This window comes from Cynocephalus volans, chromosome 1 (assembly GCF_027409185.1).
Source record: "Cynocephalus volans isolate mCynVol1 chromosome 1, mCynVol1.pri, whole genome shotgun sequence".
In the NCBI taxonomy this organism is placed as follows: Eukaryota; Metazoa; Chordata; class Mammalia; order Dermoptera; family Cynocephalidae; genus Cynocephalus; species Cynocephalus volans.
This window is the reverse complement of record NC_084460.1, coordinates 3,134,907-3,162,236: the sequence shown is the minus strand read 5'-3', so window position 1 is coordinate 3,162,236 and position 27,330 is coordinate 3,134,907. Positions and strand designations below refer to the sequence as shown.

Here is a 27,330-nt window from a genome sequence, read left to right as displayed (position 1 = left end):
ACAAACACCTGTCTCCTGTGTTCCTCAAGTCTTTCCAGGACCATGGGTGGGCAGGTAGATGAGCCAAAGGCCATGTTTTCAGAGCCTTTCTTCTAATTGTGGCTGAACCATCTTTTATAGCTCCAGAGAGCTATTCCTAGACGGGTTCCTATTTGCCTATATGGGAACCTACAGGGTTGCTATACATCTCTTGTTTCTTCCACAGGACGTGCACAGTGTCTAGCTGTCATAGATGTTCAGTAGGCATTTGTGGAGTTAAAAGCAACACCCCCATAGTGGAATGCCCAGGGATCACGGGCTACTGTCACTTCCCAGCCCCCAGCCCCAGCCTCCTGGGAGAGGGGATGCCTGTCAGTCTCCAGACAGAGGGCAAGCCCCCTCTGCAGGAGGCTGAGCTGGGCTGGCAGCCCTCAGGACCAGGGACTGGGCTGCGTTCATCTCTTTGTCCCATGACCTGTGGCTATTGAAGTGAATGGCTCCAAATCCATTCATCCCTTTGCTTCATGAGGGCACCGTATGGCACGTGGTTGAAACTTTGTGAGTTGGCTGCTGGGGAGAGTCTCAGGGAGCCCCATGGAAAAGGGACCTTGGAATCAGAGTTGAATGACAGCTAAGGGGTGCCGGAGGCCCCTGTGACTTTGACTGTGTGCAGTGCCAGAATCAACTAGGACCTTTTCTCTCCTTATTATATTCAAATAGTTTCAGCATTGGGGTCAGCTTAGTGAACAGGGTTTTCTCCAGCACTAGAAGTGACTCTGCACAGCTTCCTGAGCAGTGTCCTTCCGGATAGATGAGGCTGGATGGAGGTTGACTTTGGTTTGGAGCCCTTCTGTGGACACTGGAGTGCAAGGCTTGGGTCACACGTGCTCAGAGGAGGGGCAGTCACAGAACTGAAGGCTTGAGAACTGTCCTCTCCCCTTCATTGTTGGTCTTCCTGTCCCCAAGCCTCTCTCCCTCAGTCCCCTATGCCTCCAAGGTCCTCAGAGGAGAATGACTTTGGCTCCCCTCTATGCCTTCCCTTGGGGCCTCTCCCACCCAAACTCTTTCAGCACCCTTCCCCCCACAGATAGCTTCCCAGCCAGAGAGCCAGCCTCAGCTTCTTCCCAGATGTCCGGGATTACATTTCCTTTTCTTTTTCAATATTATTATTTTTTGCTATTTATAAAAATAGCACATGTTAATGGCATAAATTTTAGAAACTATAAATAAGCACAAGAAAGAAAAGAATGAACTGCTCACAATCCAACACCTTGCAGCAATCACCAACAATTCTGTTGCCTTCTCTGAGACGCCCCTCTTCACATGGGCATGAATAGGTTGTAATTTTTAAATGTGCATACACTGTCTGTCCTCCTCCCACTTGTCCTGCTCAGGCAACCATTCATCATGACCATATTTTTTGTGTTATCAAACACTCACTCTTCCTGTGATATTTCTAGTGGCTGCACAGCATTTTGTGGTCTAGACACACTGTAGTTTATTTCATGGACTTTGTTTTGTGAAGCATCTGAGTTGACTCCTATTTTTTACCATATGAATGGAGCTGTCATGAAATTCTTATGGCTACATATTTATGATGATTCATGACTTTCCTTATGATAAATTTCAAAAAAAAATGTAAATACAGGGTTAAAATATTTGTGCTTTTTAGCACTTTGAATGTGTTTTACAAAACTGCCTTCCAAAAAGTCTTGACCTACTGACATTCCCACTAGAAGCATATGAAATTTGCCATTTGTATTTATTCTCATGTGGATAAACTATAATATACTTTGATGTTAAATTGGAGGTGTTCATTTTTTCTTATTGATTTACAAGAGCTCTCTCCATATTAAGGGTATTAAACTTTGTCTGCCATATATGTTAGAATGTATTTCTCGGTTTATCATTTGCCTTTCAATTTTTAAAATGACATGTATTGGCTGGAACTTCATTAATGTCTGCTTGCTAGACATCTTTTCTTACATGACTCAATGACATTTCAAACCCTACATATCCAAATGGTAATCTATTATCCCCCCCGTCCCTTCTACCTGCTCTTCCTGCTGACTTGCTTATTTCTGTTACTGTCACCACAATTTTCCTAGTCACTCAGGCTTGAAATGTTGAAGTCGTCTTTGATTCCAACTTCTCTCTCTTCCCCTGCATTCCATCAGTTGCCATCTCCTATAGATTCTGTTTCTGCAATTTCTCTGGCAGGCAGCTCCTCCAGCACTGCAGGAGTTCAGGTTCTCACTATTGCTTGGCTGGACTTTGAAAAAAGCCTAGGTTCATACCTTGCTTCTCCAATCCCGTCCCTCCACTCTTTTCTCCCCCGTGCCCCCTCTTGTACATGCTCCCACATTCATCTTTCTAAAGCAGAGCTCAAACACAGAACTCCCTGGTTACAGACCAGCAACAGCTCTCCATTGTCATTGTCTTTGTATTTAATTATAGCCTCTTAGCCTGGCCATAATTTCCTTTAACTGAATCTCCCAGTATCTCAGCCAAGCTGCTCCCAGGCAAGCTCACTGCTTTCCCACCCCTTATCTTTTTGCTCAAGCCTCCAGAATTCCCTAGAATTCCCTCCCACCATCTTCACCCACCAAAATCCATTCAGAAAGCTCCTCTCTTACCCCCTCAGCTCTCCCCGGGCTTCCTGACTCTAAAGTGAAGTGAGCTCTCTCTCCTCTGTGCCCCTAGAACAATTCACTCTAATAGCTCTAGTAGATCAAACCTTATTCCAGCATCTGGTGGAGACGACGATGGTCTTAGAGTCTAGGAAGCACAGTCTCTGGAGGGCACGGGTCCCACACATCTCCACTTCTTCCACAGGACCTGCACAGGGTCTAGCTGTCACAGATGTTCAGTAGGCATTTGTGGAGTTAAAAGCAATACCCTCATAGTGGAATGCCCAGGTATCACAGGCTACTGTCACTTCCCACCCCCCATCCCCAGCCTCCTGGGAGGCCCCTCTGCAGGAGGCTGAGCTGGGCTGGCAGCCCTCAGGACCAGGGACTGGGCCGTGTTCACCTCTTTGTCCCATGACCTGTGGCTATTGAAGTGAATGGCTCCAAATCCATTCATCCCTTTGCCTCATGAGGGCACCGTATGGCACATGGTTGACACTTCGTGAGTTGGCTGCTGGGGAGATTCTCAGGGAGCCCCATGGAAAAGGGACCTTGGAGTCAGAGTTGAATGACAGCTAAGGGGTGCTGGAGGCCCCTGTGACTTTGACTGTGTGCAGTACCAGAATCAGCTAGGACTTTTTCTCTCCTTAATATATTTAAATAGAGTCAATATTGGGGTCAGCTTCATGCACAGAGCATTTTTCAGCTTTAGAGGTGACTCTAGCCTGCACAGGAGTGAGCAATTGACACAGTCTATTTTTATCCTCCTGGAGACCGTGACCAACATCCCAAGCTGAGGGTGGGCGCACCTGCTGCATTCTAATGAGGCAGCCCCAGTTGCCTCTGCCAGCCAGCCCGGGATCTCGCCGGGCTGAAATTTGATGTTGCTAAACTGGGAAGTCTGCTTATTTCCCAGAGGCGGTAGCCTAGATACACCAAGAAAATGGGACCGTCACACTCCCAAGGCTCACTCCCCTCCAGCCGTAGATGCAGAGCAGACTCAGGCTGTGCCCACAGCATGATGGGGGAATGAAATCACTTGGATTTCTTGTTCTTGCTCTGTCCTAGGAGTCCTGTTCTTGCTGGAAAGACGATAGTAAGTCTGACCTGACCCAGCTCACAGATGAGGAAATAGAGACAGAATAGGGACATGATTTATGTAATCTGAATAATGATAATGCTAATGATAAGGGACTTACTATGTGCCAGACAATGTTCTAAAGTCTTTACATGTAATAAATCATCCAAACTTCTTGACAATTCTCCCAGGCAGGTTTTACTGTGGAGGAAACTGAGGCACAGAGATGACAAATGACTTCCCCAGGTCACACAGCCAGCAAGCAGTACAGCTGGGTTTTAGAGCCATGCAGTGTGGCCCAGGACTTGTATTCTCAACAACTCTACTATCTGCCTGTCGCTGTCTGTTTCCCATTTTACTAGAGCCAGGATAGGATCCAGGAGCCCTTATTTCCAGCCCCAGAGGATCAGCTACCGCCCCGCTTTGAGGCCTTTTCTGTGCCTTGCACATCTGATCTCTTCTTCTGGCTCAACTTTGCTTCTGCTGTGACGTGTGAACTTCCCGGCTCCAGGAGCTCTTCTCTCCTGCTGTAGCCTGCGGAGGATCAGGGGACAGAGCTGGGCCGAACATCAGGATTGGGGAGCCCAGAAAGAGCAACGCTTGGTAGTGTCGAGACAGGAGGTTGGCCATCGGTGCGGGTATTCACGGTGCTGGAGTTCAGGGTAAACCTGAGAATCAGAAACCAGGGGGCGTGGCAACAGGTGTGAGACGCCAGAACCTGAGACACCTGCCTTTGGGGCCGAGTGCTATTTTAGCATGGTGTTACCTGTCAGGTGGGGAGAAGCCTGTGGGCTTGATCTCCTTAGGGTTGCACGTGGGACTTAGTTTCATGCCTAGCCCTCTTTTAAACACTTTAAAAATACTAACTTGTCTAATTTTCAGGAAGACTCTAAGAGGTAGAGACCATTTTATTCCCATTTTAGAGATGTGGAAACAGAGACCCGGAGAAGTTAATAACTTTGTCCAGGGTTGCATAGCTAGTGAGTGGCGGAGCTGGGATTCCAGACTTAGCAAGGGGGCTCCGGAATCTGTGCTGCAGCTGCCCAGCAGCGCTAAGCTGTGCTGTGCTGTGCATCTTTCCCTCCAGCAGGCATTTCCTATTTTCCCTCTAAAGGAAGAAATTGATTTCCCCATTTGAAAGATGTGGAAACTGAGGCCTGGATCAGCTCAGGTCACCCAACTGTAAGAGCTGGACCTAGGTTCAATATGGGTCCATTTGGCTGCTTGGGGGCCTGCTGCCTCCCCACACAATTCACAGCCATCATCACTCTGGAAGGGCTGCAGCCGGGCTGGGGGTGGGGAAGTGGAGAGGAGTGACACCCCGGAGGGCAGGACCTGGCTGCTACTGTCAACACTGGGTGCCCTTCTCTTCCCCGCAGGTGAGCGGCCCCCCCTCCCAGCCCCCGCAGCCCGCGGTCCCACCCAAGCCTGTGCAATGCGTCCACCACGTGTCCACTCAACCCAGCTGCCCAGGGCGGGGCAAGATGTCCAAGCTGCTGAACCCAGAGGAGATGACCTCCAGAGATTATTACTTCGACTCCTACGCCCACTTTGGGATCCACGAGGTAAAACATCCGGAGCAGGGCGAGGGGAGAAGCTCGGGCCTGCTGGTTTGTTGTTGCTTTCAGAGGCAGCACAGTGTGTTTAACTCTCTTCCATCATGAAGTCAGTTCTCCCAGTGCCCCTGGGGCCCCTGACCCTTTCTCCACCCCCTGGGCCCCTCTGGGAGGGTTCGGGCCAGGCCTGAAGCAGGTGAGCGGGTGAAAGGGTCTGTCTGTGTATTCCACAGGAGAGAGAAAGAGCATGAGTGAGCGAACAAGGGGTGCTTAGGGTGTATTTCTTTTACATTCCAGCAGCTGTGCTTCTCCTTGGCCATAGACCCAGGTCATCAGTGGGGATTGGATGGCCTTGGTCCTTGCACTAGGAGCTCAAATGCTTGCAGCCAGAGTCCTGAGTCTGAAAGGACCTTCCACAGGTCATGATGTTCATTCTTTAGACCATGAGCACTGCCAGGGGAAGAGATGCAGGAAGCTTCCCTGGTAACTTGGCCCAGATCTGGCACCAGATCAATTATCTGGAAATTCGTATGTCTAAACGCCTGTGTTACACCATAGCTGGGAAGACTTACGTTAGCTATGGAATAGAACAGAGTCTCCTAATGAGAGGCTTCCTGGCTATAATAGGGGCATAATTGTGCCCCCTCTCCATGCCCCCTCCCTCATTATAATCTTTAGCACTCTCTGAAGCCACCCCAAACAAACAACTAGCATCTACAAGTGCTTACTAAGTGCCAGGCACAGTCCTAAGCGCATTGTATGTATCACTTTATTTAGTCCATATAAGAACTCTATGAATAAAATATTTTCATGATCCCTTACAGTACGAAGAAAATATTGAAAAAGGAACAAGTGTTTGCTTGCTATGCAAATACATTTTCAAAACAAGCCTCAAGCTCCCCTTCTAATTAGATGCTGTTGTAATTCTTCATGTACTGAAATGGTGATCCTGCCATTGGCAGAGTGCATTTAATACTACTAATAATAGCCAGCATATACGTATATGTGTGTGTGTGTGTGTGTGTGTGTGTGTGTGTGTGTGTGTGTGTGTGTATAAAGTGCTTACTACATGCTGGGTGTTGTTTCAAACATTTTATATAATTGGTCCATTTATTCCTCAGGTCAGCCCTGTGAGGTTGGTGGTACTGTTTGTCCCCATGTTACAGGTGATCTAGTACTTCAAGAATCAGATCAACCCTCATCTCCTCTAGCTGTTTCCTTTGTGCAAAACCATGCAAAGGGGGAGGGGTACTAGGACCTTTGTTCAGTTCTGAGGGTCCTGAGGTGGCTGTTGGGGGATCAGATGCCATCTGAAGGCAGAGAGGTGGATTGTTGCATCCTCCTTGAGCCTGTTCCCACTATGGTGGGAGCTGGGGATGGTCCAAAGAGCCCTGTCCTTGACCTGTGAGAGGCTCTGGAGGCAGAAGGGACACAGAGAGCTCCCTATCCTCAAGACTCTGTCACTAATTAAAGGGCATATCCCCCATGTGACAAGTTCTAATGGGCCTGTGACTCTGGGCACTCATTTTAGGGTGGATTCCTAGAAAGAGAGAGCAGTTCCAGGGACCCCGAAATGCCTCCCCTTGGACCTGTCTGAAATTCCCATCAGAAACCAATCAACCATGATGTGCGTCTCAAGCCTAGACTTCCCCACAGAGCCTCCCCGACTGGCTTCTCGAACACCTCTTTTTGAATTGCCAAGTTCTTGCTGAGCCACAACTCTGGCACTTAGAATGTGCTCTCCTGTGCTTTTATTGATGTCTATAATTCCCTCAGGACTTGGCGTCCTCATAACCTAGGGCTTAGCACATTGTCTGATTTGCAAAGTTTTGTTGATGTGACTGCTAATCTAGTCACTTAGGTGATGGCCTGGTCAGCAACCATGACCCAGTGCCCAGAAAGGTATGATTTCCACTTGAGAGAGGACATCAAGGGACACCAGATAAATACTGGGCCAGGTTCCCTCAATTTTGTGCACTGATAGAAAAAGTCAAACTTGCACATGAGCATATACAAACATAGTGCAGACTGAGCAGGGACTTAAAGGATCTTCATGTCGTTGGTAACATTTCTTCAAGAAGAGTTTAGCCGCCTTCTCATCAGGAAGCACTTCTGCACACTAGCTTAAATCCCTGCTGCTGCTGCTTCTGGCCACCTCTAGACCCTGGCTTCTAGGGAAATGCATAGGGTCTTTGACAGAGGGTGGCTAGATCAGCTTCCTTCACCCCTGAGATTTTCTCTGCCCTGTTTTTGGTCTCCAAGATCATCTGGTAGGGAAGGAGGTGGGGGCGTGTGGATAGACTCTTAGTATTGTTCTTTGCAGAGAGAAGGCTGCTCACTTCTCATTATTGAGATCGAGGATCGCTGCTCCATGCCAGACGGCTCGCGGGGGCCCCTTTGCCTCCGTGGCCTGGGCAGGGCCCACATCTCACCATCTGGAGCTGCGCTGGCCATTTGGTGGTCTTCTCCCATCTATAACAAGATTCCTCTCCCATCTATAACAACATGCTCAAATGGGCGGGCAGCAGTGCTGCCAGTGTGCTGATTAACAGTGATCAGTCGTGTTGAGGACACACAGTGCGCAGGGATTGGGTTTGATTAGTCTGTAAATGCAAAGGAGAATGCATTTACTGAAATGCCGAGTGGGGGAGGGGCTGTGGGGCTGGAGACACAGCAGGAAGCAAGTTGGGACACTTCTCTTCTTCCCATCCCAGCTCCATCCCAGACCTTGGCCTCCTCAGGAGAACAATCCTGAGCAGGGGCTGAAGGGATGGACGTGCTTCCTGAGGCCACCACCCAGAGGGAGGGGGCAGGCTCCATGACCTCCCAGACCCCAGCTCTGCATTCCCAGCATCCCTGACAGCAGGCACTGGCTTGTTACCTCAGCCTCGAGAAGAATCCTGCCAGTGTGGCTGTGCTCCCAGCCCCTGAGCCCTGGGCGCCAGTCGCACTCCCAGCCAGCTCCCTTCTTTTGACAATCTTGCTGCAGGTCTTTTTGAAATAGTCTCCTCTTTGGGGCCTCATTACCCAGCAATTAGTCAATGTGCTGTCATGTGTTTAATAGGCAGGAAAGCGGGCAGACAAAAGCCATCCATAGCTAGGGGCTGGGAGTTGTCTTCAACCAAGAGTGGCATGTTCTTGTCTGAAATGTCTTGGGACTTCTCTGGGCTCTTCTCCCGGGATAATTAAAGAATGAGGAGAGAGAGCTGTTGCTTTTGGCAGGCCAAGTAGGGAAAGCCATGCTAAGTCACAATTTCTGTTCTCCCAGATTTTGTATCTTTGGACTTAACCCCTGGGGTCTGGAGCCTTAAGGGAAGGAGGCAAGGGCCAAAGAAGCAGCAGCAGGCAATGAATTGAAGAGGGGACAGTTTGGGAGCTCTCCATTAGCAAAATAGGATCTCCAGAGGTACTCTGTCAATCCGACTCCATGCAGGAAAGGCAGTTAGGGCTTTTAATTGTGGTTATGATTGAGAGATTTCTGAAAACCATTATCGCTTTTCCCTGGTTTGCTGCTCACCCTCAACCATTTCCCTGTATGGGTGAAGAAAGGGGTTGCAGTTGTCGCAAAGAGCCAGACCTAATGCTTCTGTGAAACCTACTACGTTTATTTAATCATCACGACAACCCTACAAAGTAGGTGCTAGTATTACCCCATTTTCCGGATAAGGAAACTGAGGCACAGAAGGCTAGATGATGGTCTTGGTCAGAGAGCTCAGAGTCAGTGGAGATACGATTTGAATGCAGGAACATTGGCTCCAGAATCTGTGTGATTAGCCACCGTACTGAACTGTCTTCCTGCTTACTGAGCATCTACCATGCCCGGGCCTGGTTCTGGGGACACCATCTTGCAGTCTGTGGTGCTTGCTCCCAGAGATCTCCCGGAGGGAGAGGCTTAGGCTCATCTTCAAAGTATTTAAAGCCAGAAGTGAACTCAATCTAACCAAACCTCCACCTTATTCCACCTCTACTAAGAGCAAAGATATGAGCCCTCGGCAGCATAGGAAGTCCAGCTTCAAGGCTCTGCCTCCTCCCTACTTTCATATCTCACCAGAATGCCCCTATGACCCAGCCCAGCTGCAAAAATGAGAGAAAGGGGATTCTGAGAAACGCAATTCCACCTGGCCAGGGAAACACATCACAAAGCCATCGCCACAGGTTCACACAGACCTCCAGAGACATGCAGCAAAGCCTACAGAACTAAAGGGAGAAAAAGAAAAACCCCCAATTATCGTTGAATACTTTTAACACTTCTTTCTTGGTAACTAATAAAACAAATTCACAAAAAAATCAGTAAGGATGTAAAACATTTGAAAAACACAATCAAAGAATCTGAGCTAGTTGACATTTATAGAATATTGCATCCCCAAACTACAGAAGACACATTCTTTTCAAGTGCACGTGGAAACATCCACCAAGATAGATCACACGCTGGATCATAAAACAAATCTGAATAAACTTCAAAGGATTGAAATTGTGCAGAATATATTTTTTATTATAATGAATTAAATTAGAAACATGAAACAATAAAATTTTCAGAAAATCTCTAAATAACTGGAAATTAAACATCATTCTTCTAGATAATCCATGGGTCAGAGAAAAAATCACAAGAGGAATTAGAAAATATTCCAAACTAAATGATAGTGAAAAATGCAGCATGTTAAAATTTGTGGGATGCAGTTAGAGGGAAATTTATAGCTTTAACTGCTTATATGAGGAAAAAAGAAAGGTATAAAATTAACCATCAAAGCTTCCACCTCATGAAGATAGAGAAAGAAGAACAGAAAAACTGAAATAAGTTGAAGAAAGGAGATCATGAAGATGAGAGCTGGTCAATGAAATAGAAATCAAACAATAGAGAAAACCAGCAAAGCTAAAAGTTGGCTTTTGAAAAGGCCAATTGAGTTGATAACACCCAGCTAGACCCATCAAGAAAAAACAGAGAAAGCATAAATTATGATACCATAAATGGAGGCACAGACATCATTACAGGTGGTTCAGACATTCAACAGGTAATGAGAGACTGTTATGACAATGTTATGCCAACAAATTTGACATCTTAGATGAAATGGATCAATTCCTTGGAAAAATACCTTGTCAAAACTGACATAAAATGTGTAGAAAACTAAAATAGCCCTCTATCAATTAAATAAGTTGAATTCATAGTTAAAAACCTCCCCATAAAAAGAACTCCAGGCCCATATGGTTTTACTGGTGAAGTACACCAAACATTTAAAGAAGAAAAATACCAATCTTACAGACCTCTGCAGAAAATATATGAAGAGAGAACACTTCCTAACCTATGTGATGAGCCCAGCATAACTTTGATTATCAGAGAAGGTAAGAGGAAATTACAGATCAACATCCCTCAGAAATAAAGATACAATATCTGCAACAACATATTAGTAAATAAAACGAAGCAATATTTTAAAATGATACCACATAATGACAAATTGTTGGTTCAAATTTGAAACCAATCTCTTGGAGTCCAATACATTCACAGAATAAAGAAGAAAAGTCATATACCATCTCAATAAATGTAGAAAAAGTATGTGACAAAATTAAATATCAATTCATGATAAAAACTTTTTGCAAGTTAAAAATAGAAGGGAACTTCTTCAGTCTGGCAGAAGACATTTATAGAAAGCCTATAGCTAAAATTATACTTAATTGTGACATGTCATATGTTATTAGAACGAAGGAAGGATGTCTGTCCTCTGCAACTCTATTCAACATTTTATTGGCAGTCCTTGCCAATGCAATAAAGCAAGAGGAAAGAACAAAAGGCAAAAGGCATATAGACAGGATGAAAGAAGCAAAATTGTCTTTATTCACAAGTGGCAAGATATTGTACATAGAAAAATAAAGAAACCTAAAACAAGAAAACCTATTAGAAGTAATATGTGCAGTGAGCAAAGCTGCAAGATACAATGTTAATACATATATCAACACATTGGGAAATGAGATTTTTAAAATGCCACATACAGTACCCGAAAATAAAATAGTTAAGGATAAATTTAATGAAAAAAATGCAAGACCTCTGTACTGAAATCTATAAAACACTCCAGAGAAAAATTAAAGAAGACCTAAATAAACGGAGAGCTACATCATGTTCTTGGATTGTAAAACTCAATATTGCTGAGATGTCAATTCTTCCCAAATTGATCTATAGATTCAATGCAATTCCATCCAACTCCAGGAAGCTATTCTGTATGAATTAACCAGCTGATTCTAAAATTTACATGGGAATACAATGGACTTAGAAAAAACAAAATAATCTTGTTAAAAAAGATCTAAGTTGGAAGACTCACTACTTCATTTCAAAGTTAATATAAAGCTACAGTAATCAAGCCAGCATTGAATTAGTACATCAATGGAACAGATCAGACAGGCCACACACATGTACAGCGAATTGATTTTTGACAGAGGTGGCAAGGTAATTCAGTGGGGGACATGATAGTCTATTCAGCAAATGGTGCTTGAACCATTCATTTGTATGTAAGAAAATGAGCTCACACCCTTAACTTACAGCATACACAAAAAATTAATTTGACATTAATTATAGGCCTAGAACTAAACACTACAACTATAAAACTTCTGGAAGAAAACACAGGAGAATATCTTTGTGACCTAGGGGTTGATAAAGATTAGACAGGACACAAAAAGCACTAATCATAAATGGAAAAAAAAAATCCTGAAAAACTGATCTTTATCAAAATTAAAAACTGCTTCTCAAAAGACAACATTAAAAAAAAAAACCAGTCCACAGATGGAGAGAAGATATTCCATACCTATATATATGGACAAAAGGCTTGCTTCCAGAATGTATAAACTCCTGCAATTCAGAAGGACAAGGCAAACAGCTCAAGAAAAAAAATAGACAAAGGACTTGAACAAACACTTCACAGAAAAAGATATATATGAATAGCCAATAAGCACATGAAAAAATTATCTACTTCACTAATCACCAGGGAAATACAATAAAAACAACACTGAGATGTCAGTTCCTATCTGCTAGAATGGCTAAAATTAAAAAGACTGATGTAATAGTAAGTTGCCAGATGTGAAGCAACTTGAACTTTCATACATTGCTAGTGGGAGTATAAAATAATACAAGTATTTTGGGAAACTCTTTTGCAATTTCTTATGAAGTTGAACTTGCACCTACCCAGCAAACTCACTTTTAGATATTTACCCAAGGGAAATGAAAACATATATTCTCAAAAATACTTATACAGGAATGTTTGTAGCACCTTTATTCATAATAGCAAAAAATTGGAAACAATCCAAATATCCATGAAGCAAATGGATAAATATATTGTGGCATGTTCATGCAATGGAATGCTGTTCAACAACCACCACCACAAAGAACAAACCTTGGATACATGCAATAACACGAATGAATCTCAAAACTTTATGTTGCACAAAAGCCAGACACAAATGTGGACATCCTGTATGATTAAATTTACATAAAGTTCTAGAACAGGCAGAAGGAAGCTTTGGTGATAGAAATCAGATTATTCATCATCTGGGTGGGGCTGAAGATTGACTACAAAGGGGCATGAAGGGCTTTCTGGGGTGATGGAAATGTTCCATATACTGTGTATGGTGGTGGTGACACAGCTGTACATTTGCCAAAACTTTTATACTGAACCTTACACATAAAATCTGTACTTTTTCTTGTATGCAAATTATACTTCAATAAAATTGATTTCTAAAAAAAAAAAAAAAAAAAATCACCCCAACAGTGTTGGTGACGAATTAATCAAGTGTTTGCTGATTTCCCGAATGGCTGATCCCTGCCTCATTGCCATAAGTAGGCTCATCAGGTTCTTGGGCTGGAGACAATTGTAACAGTTCATCTGGCTTCTCTCTCACTACAAAGCCCTTAATGCTAGACAGAGGAATATGTTTTCCAGTCTTAAAAACAAGAAAACAAAACAAAAAATACACCCACAAAACCTCCTCCAATAATTTGTTCAACAACAATTCTCTCACCATGACAGAAAGTTCTGCTTCATATCTAACTTAAATCTCTCATGCTGTGCTGTACTGATCTTTCCTTCTGTTCCCGGTCTGGACATGAATTTCTCTTCCAATGGTACATCTTTCTGGGCAGAGTTGTAAGGCTGGGCTACTTTGGAATGATTCAGGTAGCCTGGCCCAGCTGCCCTACAGTGCTCCTCTGTGGCTCTGGCTGGTGATATCACTGAGACTTGAAGAGTGACCCTGGTGCAGTCCCAGGTGCCTTCACTATGCTGATGTTGCCTTTTCTTTCCTCCCACCACAGGAAATGCTGAAGGATGAGGTGCGGACGCTCACCTACCGGAACTCCATGTACCACAACAAGCACGTGTTCAAGGACAAAGTGGTGCTGGATGTTGGGAGTGGCACAGGGATCCTTTCCATGTTTGCTGCCAAAGCAGGGGCCAAGAAGGTGTTTGGGGTGAGCATGTCACTCACTGTGAAAAAGAAGAGCTCTGAGCTTCTGACTGACATTAGAGAAAGGCAGTGGGCCCGGGGATGGACTGTGGGCACTATCTTGGTCAAAATGATAGGCAGACTTCAGTCAGACTCCTAGCACGTGGACGAGCCGGCCCATGTGCAGAGCCCCATGGCGAGCTGAGCAGCAGGCAGAGGGTCCTCGTGCTCTGTGCATTTAGCAGGGCCATCTGTAGCCTGCCCTGGGGAACCCCAGGCTCCCAGGCTGACCAGAGCTATGCCCTGCCTCCAGAGGCTTGCCCCTAAGTCACCCCGCAGGCACAGCCTTCTTCCTGGTGCCTGACTTGGAAAGCACTTGGGCCATGGCTGTCGAGGTTCTTGTGGGAGCTTGGGCTGTCCTCAAGGTGACTCGGATGCAGCCTTGCCTGGGAGAAGCCGTGAGCGCTCAGCTGGAGGGTAGGGGTTTGTCTGGATGCCCAAGAGCAAGTGGTGTGGCCATTTGTATGATCACTGGCCCACCATGACGGAGCCCTCAGGTGAGGGGCAGACTCCACTGTCATGGAGGCCACAGAGCGTGGAGCTGGACTTAAGGCCACCTAGTGATCCCCGCTCCCATTCTCTCCCAGTGCTGAGGCCCCATTTCAGCTCCAGCCTCGAAGGGGACAGCGGTGAGGACAGGAAAGCAGGGCTGCTGTCCCTGGCTCCTGAGTCATCCAGGGGCTGCTGCCAAGGAGCTGTCAGAAGGCTCCCCCTCGGCGCCTTCCAGCTGTGGCGACCGGGCAGGATCTGCCTGCCTGCTGCTCTTTTCTCCAACAGCTTTCACGAACGCTGCGGCACTTCGAGCTGGGCTTCTCTTGGACGCTTCATTTCACAGCTTCCCCTGTCCCAGGTCCCCTGCACCCCACTGCCCTTCTCCAGTGGGGAAGACGGGGTGACAGGGGTGGGGGTAGGAGAGGGAGAGAGAGGAAGGGAGATGGGGTGGCAGGAGGGAGGCGGGGGGGGGCAGGCCACTGTCAGAGACCGAAAGTGGAGACAGACAGGAAAGGACAGAAAGACAAGGAGACTCAGGGAAAAGCTAGAGAAATGGGAGGGAGATCCAAGAAGGAGAAATAAAACAGAGCAGAGAGTACAAGAGTGGGAAAGCGAAGAGGAAAAGGAAGGAGAGCAGGGGAAGAAAAGGAAGAGGGGAAGACAGAGAAAGAGAGGACGTCCTGGGTGCTGCGCGGCCTCCAGCCGTGCTCACAGCAGCCACGTGGAGCAGGGACTGCAACTTTCCTCACGAGGACGCTGAAGCAGCTAGAAAGCGGCAGAGGCCCGACGCGACTCAGGCTGCCTGGCTCGTCTCCCACGTTGCTCTCGGCTAAACTCAGTAGAGACGAGTAGCTGGGAAGATAATGTGACCAGAGTGGGGAGAGAAGAGGAGAGAGGGTTCCCGAGGGACCCGAGGCGGGGACCTGGTAGCCAGGAAAGAGCTGGACCCAAGCCTGCTGCCGTCTGTCCTTTAGATGCAGCTCTAACAGGTCGCAGGGCCCTCGCCCTGCCTCGAGGCGTGGACAGGCTGTCAGCAACTCCCTCAGGTGTTTCAAGGGAACGGTCCCTTCCCCAGCAGCTGCCCGTCTCTTTCCAGCCCCTGACCTCCCGGCTGCACGCCCAGCCTCTCACCCCCATAGAGGCCGGGAATCCACCCATCCCACGAGGTCCTGCTCTCAGCCGATGGCCAACTAATTTCTCAATACCATGGTCCTTCCTTTGCTTAGGGGATTTGGGGAGCCAGGAAAAACTTCCAGACTAAAAGGAATAAATTCTTTCAGAGGTGGAGTCTGCAGAAGGGGTGAGAGCTGATTTGTGTGTGCATGTACGTGTGTGTGAAGGGGAAGACCTGAAGCCTGGCCCTGAGGTCCTGCCCTGGCATCCTCCAGATGCTCCTGTCCTGGAAAGTGCCTGTTTTGTCCTGGGAGGGCCATGCTGGGGGAGGACGCAGCACGTCGGCCGCGGCTCTGCCTTCTCACGCCTGTCCTGGGAGTGCAGGGGCTTGCGTTGCCTCCTGTTCTGGGGAGGGGGAGGCCTGCCCGTTCCTCCTGCCTCCATCACAGAGACCAGGTCCTGCACACGGGCAGCGGCCGAGTTCTAGTCTCCTGGCAAAGGTGGCCCCGTTTAGTGGAAGGCTGCTGGTCTTGAGTCACGAGGGCTGAGCTTCAGTTCTGGGCCTTGGCCTCTCCATCGATGACACTGTTGTTGGACGTGCGGGGCTTTTCCTGACACCTTGCTCCTTTGTTCTGTGCCCTTTCTAGATTGAATGCTCCAGTATTTCTGACTACTCAGAGAAGATCATTAAGGCCAACCATTTGGACAACAGTAAGACATACCTGCGAGTATTTCCCTGTGGATGGAGGGGGTGAGGGGCTTGTGCTTTCTCGTTTGGGCTCATAGACCAGCCTAAGAGGGAAAAGTGCAGAGCACTTGGATTTGGGAGGCAGAGAGCCTAGCTGAGGCCCCCGTCAGCAGCACTGTGGCCATGGGGTGCTGAGGTTCCCACCCTCCAATGCCAGCCAAGGTTACACTGGTCCCATGTCAGCTTTCAGCAAGCACAGCCTATGGTTACATCCTCAGCTGCCGTCTCCTTGGCCCCAGCAGGAGGTAGCCTATGGATTTCTGCAAAATGCCAGCTATCCCTCCTCCTCCTCTTCCCTCTTCACCAGCCCCAGCCCTGCCTCTCTCTGTCACCCTCCCAGTGGCATCCTGGCAGACCCCAAGATGTGGTCCTCCACTGCCTGCAGGCCTTGTTGCTGATGGGGCTGTCTTGGCAATTAGGCTACTTTTCAAGCTGGAGTCTGGTTATAAAGAGAGGTGTGTCCCCTTCCCTCCCCTCTCACTCCTTTCCCATGGACTGTGGCATCCCCAGTCCCTTCTTTCTGGAACCCATCTTTCGTACACTCAGACCTGCAGCGTGCCTGACCAGGAGATCTCCATGTAGCTTTCTCCCATCAGCAAGCTTAGCTGCAGTCCCAGGCCCTGTGCTCAGTGCTGGGAGAACAGCAAGGGGCGGGCAGGGCACGCAGAACTCTGTGCATGTGTTGCTGGGTGCTGAGGCTGTAGGAGGCCAGGAGCTTGCAGTGAAGTCAAGGCGAGGGACCCAAGGACGAGAAGGCACAGCATGGGGTGGGGGTGAGTTGGAGCAGAGACAGGGCTGGCAGAGGCCAGCCTGAAGCAGTGGACCCGGGGAAGGTTAATTCCAAAAGTGAGCACTTATGTGCAGTTCCCAAGGGTAGAAAGGCTGGGGCTGGAAGGGAAGGACATTCTGAGAGGGATCTAGGTTGGGGGGCCAGTTATCAGGCCTGGGCAGGGGAAAAGAGAGGCTGGAACGAGAAGCCGGGCTGGGGACCAAGGATTCTGCTTTCAGCATCCTCCTGAGGGAGGCTGGGCACTGAGTCTCACCGGCAGGCTCTGCCGAGCCAAGGCTCCGAGGAGTCAGCAGGGCCTTCCCTCTCTGTGCTGCGGGGCCCTCAGCTCATGGAATAAAGCCCTGGTCATGCCCCCCACCAACCGCTGGAACTCTTCTGCTCCCCTGTGGAGCACCTGCTGCCCTGATGCCCCTTTCAGTCAGACCTAAGAAACCAGGCACAAGCGAGAGCCCACCTTCACACACTATCAAACACCGATTTCTGTGTGGCCTCAGCTCTGCCACCGGTCCTGTTCACTGCTGGACCCACTGCCATAGACTCTTTGAAAGGGCAGGAGCATCATTCATCCAACAAACTTGTATGAATGCCACTGTGAGCCAGGCTCTGGGATAAAGCAGGGCACGAGGCAGGTGAAACCCCTGACCTCATAGAATCTACATTCTAGGTTGGGCTTAGGGGGTTCCAGACAATGAATGAGGCAGACTCAGAGAAAACCATCAGATGGTGATAGGCATCTGGTTAGGTGCTCTCTGAGGAGGTCACATTTAAGCTCACTTTTGAATGACATGAAGGAGCCAGGCTGACAAAGCTCAGGGGAAGAGAGTCCCAGACGAGTCACAACCAGTACAAAGTCCTCCGGGCAGGACTGATCGGCATGCCCAGGGAGCAAAAAGAAGGCTCCGTGGGCAGATCGTCAAGAGCAAAGGGGATAACAGAGCGAGGCAGGGGCCAGATCACGAAGGGCTGTAAACTAGGAAAACAAGGCTGCGTTTTATTCTCAGGGTGATGAAGCCTTTCGGAGGATTTTAAGCAAAGGAGGCGACTTCTTTTTGGAGAATGGGCTGAAATGGGTCACAGGCAAGAAGAACGTAAGGGAGGACCATAAATAACTCTTGTTACTGTGATGGGGAACAGAAAAATGGAACAGTAGCTGTAGGGGCATATGGGATCAAGGGAGGGAGTTTTTATTTTTATTATTGTAAAGATAGAGACGTGAAAATGTGCGTATGACTCAAAGATGCAGTAGAGAGACAGACAAGTAGTAGATTAAGGAAAAAGTAAATCTAGGAGCAAGGACCTTGAGAAGGGAAGAGGGGGGTGGGCTCTGGAGCACAGGTGGAGGGTGGCCTTAATCTGGGAGAAGGGACAGTTCAACCGTGGTAGCGGAGAAAGCGGGGTGGCGGGTGCACACAGTGGGGGCCGGTGGTGGGAAGGCCCTGGTTTGTTGCTTTCGTTTTCTCAGTGAAGGGGAGGAGAAGGGGACATGGGTGGCAGCGGTCTTGGGGGGAGGGGACACAGACACGCTGGGCCAGCGCCTGTGGAGATGTGTGCGCCGCCCGCAGCGCGTCCGTCCTCACGGTGGGGACGCTACTCTGCCCACGTGGCAGCCTGGGTGCGAGTGGGGCGCAAGGCTGCGGGCCGGGCTTCGCTGACAGGACATGTGAGAGAGGAGCCAGAATTCAATGGCCACAAAGGACCATGGAGTCTCAGCTAGGGGAGGAGGGGAGAGAAGAGGTGCAGCGATGGCAGCGGGCAGAAGGTGGAGGGAAAGGCTGGGGTGACAGGCGGCGATGCCTGGAGTGGCCACGAGCAGGGCTGAGGCCCGGAGGCCTGAGCCTGGGAATGTTGCTCAGATACCCGGACCTCTGGCTCGGTGTCCAGCCTCTCTTGGTTCACTAGGGGAGCCAGGTCGCTTCTGTGAGCCCCTCAGAAAAGGCCTTGGCCTAGGCAGAAGGGACAGAGAGGTGGCCTCGCTATCTGCCTGCTAAAGATGGACAAAGGAAGCGAGCCAATTCTTTCTCTGCGAAGGTGACATCCGATCTCCTTCTTCCCAGCTCTATGAAATGTGGTGAGAGGCTTACCCCATTTATCAAATGTGGAAATTGAGGCTAGGAGAGGCGGGCGATGGAGCTGGGCCAGAACCTTTGGTCTCGGCTCTGGTTCCTGTACACTTTCCTAAGTGTGTTCATGTGGATGACGTAGGAGCCCCGTGAGAGCCTGTCAAGTCTGAAAGTCACAACCTCCTGGGGAAGAGGCGAACAGGTGCAGGACCAGATCCCCTCTCAGGGTTCTTGAGCCCTGGCCCTCATCCCTAAGGGGCTTCCGGAGAACATTCGACCATTCCCTCCTCTGTACAGGCTCCCCTGTGCTGTAACTGCTGACCTCTGAGGGTCTGCTCAGCCCTTCACCCCTCCTCTGTCTCTCTTGCAGCCTCACTGGCTCTCCCGGCTAGCAGAGGGCTACTGCCCTGCAGCCATCCGCAGCAGAGTGTGCGGTGAGCAGTCCCCACCTCGGAGGTGGCTTGGTTCTGAAACTTGCCCAGAAGAGGAAGAGCACGGTCCCCGACCCCCTGGTCCACACCTCCAGGCCTCCCTCCCCTGCTTTGTGCTCTTGGAATTTTCCCCTCCCCCTCCTCCACCTTTGCTCCCTTTTCTTTTCTTTCTTTTAACCTTTGAAACACAAATTCACAGAAAAGGTGCAAATACAGCATGTTTATTTCCCTGAGCCATTTGAGGGTAAGTTGTGGACAGGACACCTCATCCCCCGCCCCTCCCAACACACTGACGTGCACTTGCTGGCCACGTGTCACTACTTTGATACGCAAATTGTCCCTAACTTGGACACTGGGAGCCCCTGCGAGCTGGCTTCTGTGTCCCTTCGACAAACCTCTTTCCCTTTTTGAGAGCTTTCACACTTTCTGGCACAAGACTCGTCTTGTGCTTCCGTGCCTCTGTTCTGGAATCAGCTGTTTTCCCCGATCCCACATCATGGACAATGGCATTTAGGAACTCAGATCTGGGGCTGGGTGTGCTCATTGCTCTGGGTGTCAGTGCTCCCAGGCTGGAGAGAGCTGGGGAACATGTGTGCGCACATTTACACTCTTCCGCAACCTTTATTTCTTCATCTGGCTATACATACTGTCAAGTATGAGCTCACATGACGCCACTTTTAACCCAATACTATGGGGTTTATTCTAGTTTTCTCCCTTTCTGTGTTTGTATCTCCTTTCTCTGGCACTAAAATACCAGACTCCCATTATTTATAATATTTTTACTTATTCAATCGATCTTCTGGTGTGTAATCCATCTGCCGTAGTCACCACCTCCTGCCCCGCACAGGGCAGCTTCTGTCACCCCATGCTGGGCCCCAAACTCCATGCAGGGCAGAGGCCCTCATCACCCACTGGGGCCCCACCACCCCACACCAGGACAGCCCTCCCCAAGGATGCCCTTCCCACTGCTCAAGCTCCCGGGACCAAGCTTCAGCACCCCAGCTGGCATCCACACCCCAACCCTTCTCGGGCAGCGCTCAGCCCCACCTAACGGGCTTAGGATGGAATCATTCCTTGCCTGGGATTCCGATGGCTCAGACTTAACTCTGTGCTACTGAGGCAAGGGCCCAAGAGGGCCAAATCACTGTCCCCCATGACTGGCCCTCCCCCTCACACACACAGCAGCAGGGAGGAGGGAACTCCAGGCCCAGCAGCCTTCACAGAGCAAAGTGGTCTTTATTTACTCTTCCTTGGGGTTTGCAGCAGGTGGGAGGAAATGGTGAGGCCACCTGGGGCCTGGTCCGCTGCATCAGCTCACTCGGCCTTGGCATGTGCACTCGAAAGAGGACAGCATGACTGTACGAGTGTTTCCATGGCAATATGCCTTCAAAATGCTGCAACAGCCGATTGTGTGGGCCCTGGGAGTGTAGGTGCAGAGACACAAATAACAACATGGGCACAAAATACCTGCTACCTGCGGTCAATCAAGCGCTCTGCCTCGCCACCTCCACGCGGTTCCTTGGATGGATTTGTTCACATGGAGACACACACCTACAGGAAGCCACCTGCAGCAGGCGTGCGGCTTCCCACGGCTTCTTCCACACGCGGCCCACACACGCTGCTTTGCCTTAAGCACGAACAACGACTATTTCCTCTCCTTCTGACGAGGAAACGAGTGGGCTGCCGAGACGTTTAGAAAGATTCATTTGTGAAAGTTGACATAGGAGCTCAGAGGTTGATAGAAGTTTTATAATTCGAGGAACAAAAAATTATAACCCATTTATTTCTCAGAAAACGAAAGGAAAAGAGCTTACCCCTCCTTTCTCTTCTCCTGCTGGTGCATGTCCTAAAGCATAAATATCATACATGGAGGAGACCGTGGAGCAGCATGACCCAGGGCAGTGGCAGTGGACAGAGGGGCCTCTGTTGGGAGGGCTTCATCAAACATCACCTTCTGAGCCCCACTCGCTGCCCTGTAGAGGGGACACGCAGGGGCACAGTGTGTTGGGAGATTAGGGATGCTGTGGGTGCGGTGCCTAACACAGGACCTGACACACAGTAGGAACTCGGCAAGTGTCAGCTGTGGGGCATTTCAGGTTTCATGTTCTGCTCTTTGATGGGCCTTCTCTAGATACTGCTTGATCCCATGTTCCTCAACATTCCTCCACACCACATAGTCGGCCAGCCCTGCTGACTCTCCTGACGAGACCCACTGCCTGCACGCCACCTTCCCTGCTTTCCATTTCTTCCCTTTGGGGCCACGCTGAGGAAGGAGACTCCCTTCTCCCACATCTGCAGGCTGTGCACCCCCGCTCCCCCGCCTTTTCACAGGAGGGCCTTGCTTTGAGCTCCTGGTGGAGGAGACATGCTTCGGTGTCTCTTTCACCCTCACGCAGTCATGCTCGGGGATGGCACAGCTAGTTGGCTGGGGATTCCGGTGCTGCACAGCTAGCAATGCAGCTCCAGGTGCATCAGTGGCTGGGGGGCGCCGGGCCACGCTGTTCCTAGCTAGAGATCAACGGCAATCTGCTGCCTGACCATATGCTCCTGCCAGGCTCTATCTCCTGACCTGTATTCGGTTGGTGGCTGTTCTAAAGCCAAACTGAGAGTCAGAGTTTTTATTCCTATTAAACTTCGTGTTGTTAGATTTGGTCCTTCATTACAAATGACCAAGACTCCTGGCTTGGTGTTGTCTACACATCTGATGGGTACCCTATAGTGAGTGTGGAAGCTCCTGTAGGCTGGTCTACATTCAGTTCCTTGGAATACAGTCATGAAGCCAGTCATGAATCCACACAGTAATTTGTCATCTTCTCCATTTGGATGCCATGGAGGTGAGGCCTTATCAGAGTCCTTGTTGAAGTCCTCACGTGGCCCACTGCAAGCTCTGGCTCTGGGGCCAGACTTCCTGGCTCACACCCAGCTCTGCCACATTTAGCCTATGATCTTGGATAACATACTTTTTGTGCCTCACTTTCCTCTTCTGTGAACTAGGAATAGTAGTGGCTCATACCTCTTAGGGTCATTGTGGGGATCACAGTTACTGTACGTAAAGCTGATATTCTAGAGCAGGCTCTTTATAGGATCCTAAGATCTGATTGTTAAATTTTCAGTAAATTTCTGGAATAGATGCAGTCACTTCAGTGGCTTGACATTGGCTATGGTAAAAAACTATTTACACCACAGAAATCAGCAAGTGCTACAGATCAGGGCTTCTACGCCCCGGAGAGCCAGTCATTAAGTATCTATAGCATACCACCATATAGAATAGAGCAGTATCTGGTGGCAGTAAGCAGCCAATAAATGTTAGCTATTGCTATTATGGTTATTTCGTTTATTAACTTGACTAACAACCCTGTCGAAAGAAGAAATGAGATTAATTGTATGTAATTGGTTTTAATGAACCTGTGCTAGTGGCTCATGGCATTGCTACTTCTTTTCCTAACTGCTCGTGAAACAACCCATTAACAACCTCAGAAGTGAGTTTCATTCTTTCCTCCTTCAAGTATTATTCAAGTATTATTGTCCAAATATAGGCCCCGTGCCGGGTGTGGGGAGTCAATGGTGTGACTAGGAAAGAAAACCTTTGCTCTCATGAAGCTTACAGTCTCACAGAGAAGACGGACATAAAAGCAAGCGAGCAAACAAAATCACAATTTAATCACAAATTGCAAAAGTGCTTAGAAAGAAATGTGGTGGAGTACCCGAGACAACCTGGGATCCATCTTCGACTGGGGAGTTGCCATGGCACATCCCTTCTCAGCCCTGCCTGGAGTGGTGTTGTGTCCTTAGCTTGAAATTGACCACGCTGGAGTACTTACACCACAGACATCGGCGGACGCTACAAATCCGTTTTTTTTCCCCCCTGGAGTCAGTTGTTAAGCATTTAACAGCAGCACTGGTAGAAAGGGGACACTTTTCTGAGGAGAGGGCACTGAAGCAGAGACCTGGCAGATGAAGAGGGTGGCCGTGCAGAGACTGGGAAGAAGAGTGTTTGACCCAGAAGTCCTGCCCGTACAAGTCCCCGGAGGTGAGAGGCGCTGTCTGTTTGTCCCTTGTAAGCCTCTGCTACAGTGAGTGAGGGAGAGTGAAACTGGCAATGACCTTCTGAATGCCTGAGCCCAGGAGAAGCTCGGTGGCTCTTGCATTCCCACTGATCCTAGCCACTCTGTCCAGTACCACCCCTTCTCCGTGGTCCCTGCCCCTTGGCCAAGCCCATACAATCATCTGCCTGGAGCCATTGTGCTGGGTGTTTGCCAGGCTGGACCGTGCGAGGGGTTCCAAGTGGTAGGTGATATTTTTGGGTGGGGAAGAGTCCTGGTATGGTTTTGATTAACCGAGCGTTATTCCAGCCAGTGCCTTGGGTTGGAGAGATAGCAGGAAGGGCTCTGGCTGGGGAAGGGCTCCGGCCAAAGCTAGCAGGATGTCAGAGAGCCAGCTGAGCAGCGTGGGCCTTGAGCCCTCGAGGGAGCTGGAGCAGGTTAGGCCATGAAGCCAGGCAGATTACTGTCTCGGGACAAGGCAGAACCCCAAGCCCTATGTTTGTGGATGAATAGGGGATTTGGGCAGGGAGAGGGGTACCATATGAGGGCACTTCAAACAGTTCTTGGAAAAATAGGATTAAAAGATAATCCGAACCTTCCCATGAACTTTTCGAATTGACCTTGTATTGCGGAACCTACTGTACTGAGGCTACACTGCACCCTGGGCTCACCTCTGCCACTTCAGTAATGGAGTCCATTTGCTGCAGGATATATTCCCAGTCCCTCCAGATATTGGGGGTAAAAATATTGATTTTCTCTTCCCCCATCACCACTGGCTCCAGAATGGGCTGGTTCTGACCTTACAAGAGAGGTTTATCCATGTGTCTGGGCCCTGGAGAGAGGGCAGGGACCGAGGCAGGGGCTGACATCAGGGAACATGGGCGGCTTCTGACTCCACCCTGGCTGCTCACAATGATTCTCTCTCCTGACCTGCCCACTAAGCTGGCTGGCCTCCAGGAGAGGATGGGTCTGTGCTTTCCCTTCTCTGAGCTCTTTCCTCTCAGCATCCCAAGCAGTCATATGATGGCCACAATGATCCCATGCTGTAGGCGGGCCAGACACTATTGTGTCTGCTCACAGGTGAAGGAAGGGCACTCAGGGAGGCTGAGCAGTTTGCAGGGGTCCCGCGGCAGGCCTAGGTTTGGCTCTGCTGCTTGATTTCTGTAAACTCCAGTTCTCTCGTGAGGCAAATGGAGTGACAGAACCAACCACGCATCCCTAAGAGGATTACTGAGATGACATAGGCGCATCCACTCTGCCAGCTGCTATCCAAATGCTAGCAATTTTTTACTCTCATGATTAGAACTAGTTTGAAGATCTTTTGTCTCTTAGCCCAAGGCCCTGTTTTTTGAAATTTTGAATGTCTGTGAAGAGCCAAGTGCTCCATTAGGCTCTGGGCACAGGAGCTGAAATCGACAACTCAGGGAAGAAATTCATAAGCTGGAGTTGAGTCAGGCCTCAGAAGGTGCATGGCAGCTGGCATGGGTGTCACCAAGACAGGGTGTGGGCAAAAACCAATGGAATGAAGGGGCGAGTGAGGGGCTTTGCTGCAGTGGGGGTGGCATCAGGGACTGCACTAGCTCATAACGTGCTCCCTGTCCCCAAGCTCATGACCCTCTTGCTCACTTTCCATGGGACACGATCTGTTCTCAGAAACAGCGAGGAACCTAAAATGGCAAGACTACTAACTTCAGACCCTCCGGGGCTGCTGGCTCTGATGGATGTGCTGGAGTCTCAAATGAGGTTGGGCTGGCCTGATTTGTTAAAAAAAGAAAACAAAAAACAAAAAACTACACAAATGACCTTTAATCAGAATGATGAGATTTCTGTAATAACCACTGAAACCATAAAGAAAAAAATCCTACCAAACATACCAAAAAAAAAACAAAAACAAAAAAAAAACTAGATGTCTAATTTGCAAGCTTGAAGCTACCAACTTAGAGTTTATTGCTCCCTGTTGGGCATTTAGTTATGATTAATCTTTCTAAAATTTACTAGCCAGGGTCCTGTCATAGCTAGATGAACACACTTTCCATCATCTTATGGAATAAAAACACAGCTCCACTTAGTGACCTCAATGCAACTGTGAGTTGCTGCAGTTTTAGTGATTGGGGGTCCAGTTTGGACATGGGATTCTGCAGCCTAGAGGTGCTCAGAATCTTAATATCAGTGGCTTAGACTACCTTGAAAAAGCTGGACCTGGAGGAAAAGGGAAGACTGGCGCTGTATGTACCCACACGGTTCTCTGAGCCAGCCTAATGCCATATGTTGGCCAATAGCCCCTAATGAATTGGCATAAACCCCACCATGAGAGGTAGCATTTTGCGGATTGGGAAATTGAATCTGGGAGTTTAAGTGGTTGCTGGTGGTAACTACAGACAACAGGAAGACAATTCCTGATGATTCGGCTGGGCAATTGCATTTGGGTCCATAGAGACAGTGCGGCCTCTAAAAAATATCAGGCTCCGGGAAAGTGTTGCAAATTAGAATCAGACAGTATGTGGCAGGCATCACTTTATTGATGTCAGCTATCCCTACCAGCAGACCTCACAGAATGCCTCACACATAGCAAGTGCTCAGGACATGTTTGAAGAATCAAGCATTTCGGCGCTGAAAAGTTATTTCAGATTTGATCTCCCTCCTTTTTTTTTTCCCCTTTTTTCTCTAATGAGGAAACTGAGCTCCCAAAGGAGAGGAGCTATTTGATCAAGGTTAGTTGTCAGCTGAAACAAGAGCATAAGTTGCTGCCTCCAGGACCCATAAAGTTGTGCAGGTTGGGCACTGCACAGAAGCACCTGGGCGAGGGGATGAATGGGGAATGAAATCCAATCCACAACTGGACTGAAGGGAGGCATGTCTTTTTCCTTTCATCAAGGGCCCGTCTACTCAACAAGCCAAGTGTGGGACCATGTCTACTCCCAGAAATGTTGGCACTTGAATAGATGCAGAAGGGTGATATTAAATGAACAGAAATCTAGACTGTTGAGCATTTTATAGAGTTGACTGCTTTTTTTGCAAGCAGAAACTGTGATTTTTACTGTTCTGTGACCCATTGGTATGTATGTATGTATGTGTCTATGTATGTATGAGGGGTCTTCAAAAAGTTCATGGAAAGATTTGCATTATCTTTTAATTCCATTTTCCACTAACTTTTTGAAGTGCCCTTGTAGGTTTGTATCTGACATCTGTCATCTACCTATCGGTCTAGCCATCCTCTTTCCTTCTGTTGTAACCCATACGGATCAGGATTTAGCAGCTAACGGAGAAGAGGCTAGCACACAGAACAGGGCAGCATTCACTCACTCTAGGGGCACCTGAGGAATGTTCTGTTACATACCTGTTCATCAGACCAGCCTGTAAATGCCTGCCCATCTGTTCCTCGCAGCTCCTAATGGAGTCCTGTCCACGAAACTGTCATAAGTGGAGGCTTGTACCAAACACCTAGGGTGAAGGTCTTGGGGATGCAGAGGCAGGAGAAGACAACTTCCTGGGCTGCAGGGAGGTCATGATCTAATGCACGAGGAGGAACTGATCCATAGCTGCACAGACACATGCAGACATTAGGGAAGACTCTTCAAAAATGTGCAAAGAGAAAAGGCCATTAAAACTACTTTTTAAATGTTTACAAAAATAAGACAAGCCAGATTTTGCATGCAAATGATCAGGCAGGAGGGTCAGGCATATATTTGTCAGTTCTTTTTCAGAATAAGAAATAAATTAGGCACTAAGTTTGCATTTTCAAAAATTTTTCACTTTGTCCCCTTGTGAATTCTCTTGTTGCACCCTGGTCCCTATTCTCAGCTGAGTTCCTGCCCTGCGGTCTCAGAGCCCCAGAGAAACGGAGCTTTAACACCTATACCTCCCTACTCCCAAACCTTTTGGAGAAGTCTAGCCCTTCCTGCTCTTACTTTTTAAGGGTAGGGGCTCATGAG

The 27,330-nt window shown here is 48.7% G+C and overlaps 1 protein-coding gene across 1 annotated transcript in view; it reads left to right on the top strand.

Annotated features, from left to right (window-relative positions):
* Positions 1-27,330, top strand: part of PRMT8 (protein arginine methyltransferase 8) — a 79,762-nt gene that overhangs the window by 28,719 nt on the left and 23,713 nt on the right. Inside the window, exons 2-4 of the mRNA XM_063114743.1 lie at positions 5,067-5,252; positions 13,531-13,686; positions 15,974-16,037. Of these exons, the coding sequence (XP_062970813.1) occupies positions 5,067-5,252; positions 13,531-13,686; positions 15,974-16,037 (406 nt within the window). The remainder of the gene's footprint in view (positions 1-5,066; positions 5,253-13,530; positions 13,687-15,973; positions 16,038-27,330) is intronic.